This window comes from Portunus trituberculatus, chromosome 18 (assembly GCF_017591435.1).
Source record: "Portunus trituberculatus isolate SZX2019 chromosome 18, ASM1759143v1, whole genome shotgun sequence".
NCBI classification, from domain to species: domain Eukaryota; kingdom Metazoa; phylum Arthropoda; class Malacostraca; order Decapoda; family Portunidae; genus Portunus; species Portunus trituberculatus.
In genome coordinates, this window is record NC_059272.1 from 161,939 (window position 1) to 170,000 (window position 8,062).

Below are 8,062 nucleotides of genomic sequence, written 5' to 3' on the forward strand. Positions count from 1 at the left end.
GTGACTTTAGCGTGTATTTACTTGTACTATACGTATAAAGGGGATGGGGGGAGAGAGTGTGGCACAGTGGCAGCGGGACTCGGTCAGTAGTCTGTAGCTACACAGGGAATCAACAGTGCAGCGCTTGGTGCCCTCCGTCACAAGTTGTAGGAGGTACACAGTTCTCTTCATCTGTTGTTGGTCCGCTTCCTGCTGCCACGTCAGCTGCTCACTGTCAGTAATTGGAAGAGTAGGAGCGCGCCGCCCCAGTGTTGGTGGTGGTGTTGGTGGCTGTGGGGTTGGTGGTGCGTTTTTGATGTTGCGTCATCTCCTTGTTGGTGAGGAAGGCCACCTTGGTTTCCTGCGTGCCGCTGCTGGGCAGGGTGATGGCACTCTCCGGGAAGCTGACGTGCACGCGAGCCTTCCTCAAGAAGTCCACACCCAGCACCAGGTCCGTGGGAAGGTCGCGCGCTGCACAACAAACCATTGCTTGTTACTTCACCAATACACACAACAATGCAAGACAGAAATGTATAAACAAACATATAAATACAAATACCCACGTAGGAACATTTTCTCTACAGTGGCTACACTTCAGGTACGCGATAAGGACTCAGGTCACAGAGTATACGAATGCAAGTATCATTGTCTGAATATTTTTGACATTGTTACGTATAAATTGCACGTAAATAAGTGCATGATGACAATAGTTGTGGTCAACGTATAGATGAAGAAATATGGTAAGATATTAGGTAAATCATTAGTTCCTGTTGAACACATCAGTGTTTGAGTCAGCTGAGGCCATGTCTGTGTCATTTCGAGGCACTTTGGCGCCGAGGCACTGACCGACGTGCAGCTGCGTCACGTGTTTGGAGCCGCGCAGGGAAAGCTCCACGTAGCGCATCTTGCCCTCTACCAGCCACGGTGTGCCGCTACCTGCAGAGAGAGACAATATCAGGAGCCTATTCCGCTACAGCTAAAACATTTTCTTGCTCCCACTACAAGTAAGCCGTGTGTACGAAAATAGTATTGAAAGGTGCTCCTTCTCCCTCTCATATCTCTCTTGGGCAACATGCAGTTAGTTAGAGAACTTGTTTCTGTTATGATAAACACTAAATCGGAGCAAAATGATACACTACAGTATGATCACCACCACCACCACTGGGTACAGTCAGTAATCACCAAGGAACAGCAGATTCTGTACACAGACCACACCATCCCAACAAAACCCAGATAGACATCCTTTACAGTGGCACTTCAACATGACTGGCACCAAACACTCTGAGCCTTGCGCCAGCCACCAACCCACCACGGCACTACCACGGTACCACCACCTGCCACCCACGCCGCTTACATGCCGCTAAGGGAGAGGGCGGGACGGAAGTGTCGGGGAGGACGTCCTGCTTCGCGCCCAGCTCCTGCACCAAGCCGCTCGATATGAGGGAGATGTGGCTGGCGGTGTGGATGAGGGCCGCCACCTCAGTGCCTTCCACCTGCCGAGAAGCAGCATGTCAGTCAAGATGTCTTGCAACTTCTCTTTATTGTCTGTGTTCTGTGTTCTTATGGCATGTCTGCCTCCGTAACTACCTACCTGTTTGATGGATCACACGGCTGCTTTCATAATGCAAGGTAGAGATCAGGATGTGTCTATATGTAAAGACAAAGCTAAAATAAGAAAAGCTTCTTAAACACAACACTACTACTGCAGTAACTACCGAAGGCGAGAAGGTTCCAAATTAATGATATGAAAGTGTTCTGTTATACAATAGCGTATTCATACGTTCAAGCACAGTGACGCAGACCTGGCAGACCTTGAGAGCAGGGCCTCCCAAACTGTGGTGGCGTATAGCCGACCCTTAGCCGCGGCGGTGCTGTACTTAGGAGTACCTATCAAAGACGACCTTCAGTGGTGCGTGTAGTACACAGTAGGCTATCTGTCTTAAACAATGATGACACTTCAGTGTGCAATAGTACTCTTACGTCACACGTGATGCCAATGCGCGTCTCTTCAGAGTTCGATCTCTTCTCATGGCTTAATCTTTGACGTAATTCATCAATATTCAGAAACATGACACACTACATGATGTGTTCTTCATCTAGGTGTGAATATAAACACAGTGAGCGTGTGGGTGGTGCTTCAAGGAACACACATGAACGGAAGGGAAAAGCGCCTCCTCCTCCTCCTCCTCCTCCTCCTCCTCCTCACGAAACACCATTACAAAAGCAACTTAAATAAGGGTAAAAAATGGTTTGCACTGTTTTTCTACAGAGGTGCTTCATTGTTGACAATGATGCATGATGTGACAAGAGACGTTTTGTAGCCACAGGAGTCAGGAGTCAGTCAGGAGCACACACCTCACTTGATCAACGCGGGGGAGGGAGTAAGGGAGAGAGGAATGGCATCCTCGGCATCAGCAATATTATGAATACGTACATTACATGCAGAAAGCGACGAAGGGGAAGAGGATTTACTTAACAGTAAATTGGATGGATGTCGCCCTTACTTCAACAGGCACGATGGGCGGCAGGGACATCCTGCTGTAGGGCACCTCCTCCAGGAACAGCGGCATGGACACCTTCGCCTCGCGCCGCCGCTCCTGTGCCACCTCCGCCAGGAAACCCTTCGGCTCGTACTGTGGCTGTAGGGAGAGCAGAGGGAAGGAGTGGGAGGGTGAGAGGTAAGAGGTGGGAGATGGGAAGTATTCATAGTACCACAGCGTTGATCACCATTACAGAAGGAGTCACAGGAGGGGGGTGGAGGGAACAGACCCCTAATTCAATCCAGCGCAGACCAACACAGCTTTACTCCAAAGAACAATGAACTCTATAGATAAATAAGCAAGTAAATGTAACTAAAGCAAAAATCACTTATGTTCCAGTCATGACTTTTGTCTTTCGGAATTTCTCTCTCTCTCTCTCTCTCTCTCTCTCTCTCTCTCTCTCTCTCTCTCTCTCTCTCTCTCTCTCTCTCTCTCTCTCTCTCTCTCTCTCTCTCTCTGTTCTGTAGATCATGTCTTACTCTTTGTTTTATTTATCTTTATTACTTTTATAACACATTTCTCTCTTTTTTTTTCATATTTAGTGATGAGAGTGCATGGCGATGGTGATGACAGTGTGAACATTGTCAGCACCATCAGTGACAGAGGGGAAGGTGGCTGCCGGCTGGCTGGTGGCGAGTGGCTGCTGAATTAATGCTTCAAGCAGTATTTGTAGTGAAGTTTTGCTACATGTAGCCTATGGCAGTTATAACACCTGCATAATGCTATGTTAAAAGAAAGAATCTCTAAGTAAGAAAGACTAGGCTATTATATTCCAAAGTTATCAGGCTATTAGTGAAAAAATAGATTATAAAAATGTGATGATGATAATGATGATGATAATGCTAATGATAATATTAATGATAACAATGACGATAAAAATTATAATAATAATAATAATAATAATAATAATAATAATAATAATAATAATAATAATAATAATAATAATGATAATCATGAATAATAATAATAATAATAATAATAATAATAATAATAATAATAATAATAATAATAATAATAATAATAATAATAATAATAATAATAATAATAATAATAATAATGATAATAAAAATAATAATAGCAATAATAATAATGATAATAATAATAATAATAATAACAATAATAATAATACATGTAATGATAATAATGATAGTAATAAGATGAATAAGAGAAGAATATTTGCATTCAAAAACATTTTAAAACATTCATTAAAAAAGCAACAATGATCAAAGTGGAATAAATGAAGAGGAATTCTTAACAAGAAAAAAAAAACATAAATATTTGAAAAACCCAGAAAAGAAAAGAAAAAGAAAGGGGAAAACGGAACAAATATATACAAGAAATTATGTACGACAATAAATGTGAATCCCCGAGAGTTTCCCGCCATTCCTTCCCGCCACTCGTTCGCCCACCAGTAACAGTGACAATGATTACAAACCCTCGCTGTGTGTGTGTGTGTGTGTGTGATGGCACTGTTATCTCCCCGGCAGGAGGCTGTGGAGAGGCGCCAAGACCACGTGATGAGAACAGTTGACAGACACCAGAGAAGGAACGTAAGTGTGATGAACCAATGTTTTATGTAGTACCAGCCACCTCTCTCTCTCTCTCTCTCTCTCTCTCTCTCTCTCTCTCTCTCTCTCTGGTAAGCGAAATCTTGCTGTTTACTATTGCACTGTCATATAAACCATGTATTTCATCTGTAGCCAAACACACTCAAGGCCACATTCTGAAACGCCTGGCTCTCTCATCACGACAAATTTTCCAGTCTCCAGAGACGACTAGCAAGGTTTTCAAGGCAGTTTGTCCTTATGGTAAACTAGAAAGAAACCTTGCTAATCCATCACCAGAATCATAAAAATAACCTTAACCTTTTCAGTACTGGGACACATTTTTACCTTGAGATTTGTGTACGATTAGACCATTTCATTGACGTTAGGAAGGGTCTATGGAGGTCAGAAGATTAATGGCCACAGTCTTCACTATTTTAATCTCCCCATATGAGTTTCTGAAGCTGTATAAAATCACTAAGCAGTAAATAGAATGAATATGGAAACGCGTCATGGTGTTGAAAGGGTTAAGAACACGAGTATTTTCAACTAGAGACTCTGAAAACAGTCTTCTTAAGAGAACAAAGCGTTTCTGAATACAGGTCCTACTAATACAGCACCAACGTATGTATATATATGCACGTATGTATGTATGTATGTATGTATGTATGTATGTAAGAATGTTAATTATTTAGAAAGAAAATAAAGAAGAAGTGGTTTTATATATATTTCCTGCAGCGACAACAGTGAACACATATAAACAATGAAACGGTTACACAAATATTGTCTCCTTGAAAATAAAAGAAAAAAAAATGGCTTGGCGTGGTGTAGAATAAGACAGACAGGCGGACAGATGGACAAACGGTGGTGTTGATGTGTTGAGGTGTTGAGACGTGTTGTGTTGAGTGTTGAGGTGAGAAGTGTTGTAAGGGGCAGTGTGTTGAGGTGTTAAGAGGGGCGGTGTGAGGTGTTTAGAGGGGCGGTGTTGAGGTGTTGAGGTGCTGACAGGGATGGTGTTGAGGTGTTGAGTGTTGAGGTGAGGAAGTGTTGTAAGGGGCAGTGTGTTGGGGTGTGGATAGGGGCGGTGTGAGGTGTTGAGAGGGACGGTGTTGAGGTGTTGAGGTGCTGAAAGGGACGGTATTGAGGTGTTGAGGTGTTGAGAGGGGTGGTGTTGAGGTGTTGAGAGGGGCGGTGTTGAGGTGTTGAGAGGGATGGTGTGAGGTGTTGAGAGGGGCGGTGTTGAGGTGTTGAGAGGGATGGTGTTGAGGTGTTGAGAGGGATGGTGTTGAGGTGTTGAGAGGGATGGTGTTCAGGTGTTGAGAGGGATGGTGTTGAGGTGTTGAGGGGAGAAAGTGTTGAGGTATTGAAGTGTTGAGAGGGGCGGTGTTCAGATGCTGAGAGGGATGGTGTTGAGGTGTTGAGAGGGGCCGTCTTGATGTGTTGAAGTGTTGAGAGGGGCGGTGTTGATGTTAAGTTGAGGTGTTGAAAGGAGCGGTGTTGAGGTGTTGAGTGTTGAGGGGAGGAAGTGTTGAGGTGAGGAAGTGTTGAGGTGTTGAGGTGTTGAGAGGGGCGGTATTAAGGTGTTGAATGTTGAGAAGGGCGGTGTTGAGGTGTTGAATTGTTGAGTGTTGAGGTGTTGCGTATTGACGGGGGGAAGTGTTGAGGCTTTTAGGTGTTGAGAGGCGCGGGTGTTGAGCTGTTGAGGGGAGGAAGTGTTGAGGTACTGAGGTATTGAGAGGGGAGGTGTTGAGGTGTTTAGGTATTGAGAGGGGCGGTGTTGAGGTGTTTAGGTATTGAGAGGGGCGGTGTTGAGGTATTTAGGTATTGAGAGGGGCGGTGTTGAGGTGTTTAGGTATTGAGAGGGACGGTGTTGAGGTGTTGAATTGTTGAGAGGGGCGGTGTTGAGGTGTTGAGACGAGAGCAGCTTGGTGTTCCAGAAATTAGGGGCTTTTGTTTAGCGAGTGACGGCCAGCAACAGCGTACACTCCGCCACACACACACACACACACACACACACACACACACACACACACACACACACACACACACACACACACACACACACACACTCCATCGAAGGCGGGCAAAACAGTGACAAACGTTGCAGCACATTCGTTATTAATAAACAGCCTCAACACAAAAATCAGTATCGAAATTATTATTATTACTGTTACTGTTATTATTATTATTGTATTATTATTATTATTATTATTATTATTATTATTATTATTATTATTATTATTATTATTATTATCATCATCATCATCATCACCATCATCTACTTTTACTTTTTTCTACTTTTTAGAGAGCCAGCACTCAAGTGGGCCTTTTTTTTTTTATCTTTTCTTATTTTTGCCCTTGGCCGGTCCTCTTCCCTACGTAAAAAAAAAAAAAAAAAAAAAAAATATATATATATATATATATATATATATATATATATATATATATATATATATATATATATATATATATATATCATCAGCTCTAAGGAACGACAGCTGCCATGAGACAAGAATGACATGTGAAGCACAGTGTAGGGTGGAAAAACTGCTTCGTTAGGTAGGGAACTGACTGTAAGCGCGCATGGACGTGTGTTACTTATAAGGGATTAGTGTTTGTGGTGAGCTTTGTCTGTGGTGGTGTTTTCTTGACAGGATTGGTGAGGTGTGTGGTGGAGTGTTGGAGTGTTGAGTGGTGGGTGTGTGATGCGATGGTGAGGGGGTGAGTGGAGTTTTAGAATGTTGAGGTGTGTGGTGGAGTGTTGGAGTGTTGGAGTGTTGGAGTGTTGAGTAGTGGGTGTGTGATGGGATGGTGAGGTGGTGAGTGGAATGTTATGTTGCGTCACCTCTTATTAAGCAAGTGAGATTTTATGAAATGATCGTCATTATGAATATTTACTGTTTAAGAACACTGTCTTTGAGCTTCCTGAGTGCTGCAGTAAACAACTCTCGCATTCACACAAATAACTGCGCTGCGCTTTATCCTCCTGATATTATTTTCCTCATGTGGGAAGGTCAAAGACCATGGCAACAATAACTACAATAAAGATAGACCCAGTGAGGTGCTGGGCCCATACACAAACAAAAGTGTCACACCAACCCAGAAGATGTGTGCTAAAACCTCGCTCTTGAAAGAATTCAAGTCACAGGAAGGTGGAAATACAAAAGCTGGCAGGGACTTCCAGAATTTACCAGAGACAGGGATGAAGGATTGGAAATACTTGTTAGCTCTAGCTTGATAGAGGTAGACATAATAGGAGTGATAGAATGAAGAAGGTATTGTGCAGCAAGGCCTCAGGAGAAAGGGAGGCATACAGTCAGTAAGATCAGCAGTTGACATGAATATAGCGGTAAAAGACAGCAAGGGATGCAACACTGCGGCAATGAGAAAGAGGCTGAAGACAGTCAGTTAGAAGAGAGGAGTTCATAAGACGAAAAACTATTTATTCAACACTAACGAAGAGAGCAGTTGAGTGGAACCCCCTTGCATGTGAAGAATTATCCATACATGGGCGGATAAGGCCCTTGTACAGAGTTAACAGCAGACGGATTTGGGTGGGCGGAGCGGGACGGGGAGAGGGTGAGAAACACTGGCGGAGACGAAACGTTTGGTGGGTGTGAACTCTGAGAAAATTAACTTGTATATGGAGTGAAATGCGGCTTTCCGAATAACCATTCAATGCCTTAACACGAACGTCTATCACTGTCATGAATGGTGTGGGGAAGTCAATCGTTGTAATGTGTGCATCGTGTGTATTTCAAATTTGTTAACATTTACGAGAACTGGAAAAGTGAGGATGTGAGACACTTCCATATTAAAAAAAAACTTCTTGTTCTCTCACCACGACAATGTTGCAAGGCCACACAAACAACTCCAAAGACAATTCCTCCTTATGATACACCAGAAATCTTGACAATCCATCACCAGAACCAATAAAAATACTCTTAAAAACACCACTATCATCAACTAGAGCTTTAGAAAACAGTGATGGTGAGAGAG

General features: G+C 43.2%; 1 protein-coding gene across 2 annotated transcripts in view; it reads right to left on the reverse strand.

Annotated features, from left to right (window-relative positions):
• The window catches only part of LOC123505760, a 47,175-nt gene continuing 39,113 nt past the window's right edge, over positions 1-8,062 (reverse strand). The window contains exons 3-6 of one of the 2 annotated variants that reach the window (XM_045257419.1): positions 2,457-2,618; positions 1,334-1,472; positions 826-915; positions 1-450 (exon numbers count right to left, since the gene is read on the reverse strand). In XM_045257419.1, the coding sequence (XP_045113354.1) occupies positions 215-450; positions 826-915; positions 1,334-1,472; positions 2,457-2,618 (627 nt within the window). In that variant the 3' untranslated portion in view covers positions 1-214. The remainder of the gene's footprint in view (positions 451-825; positions 916-1,333; positions 1,473-2,456; positions 2,619-8,062) is intronic. The other variant, XM_045257420.1, reaches the window with a different exon arrangement.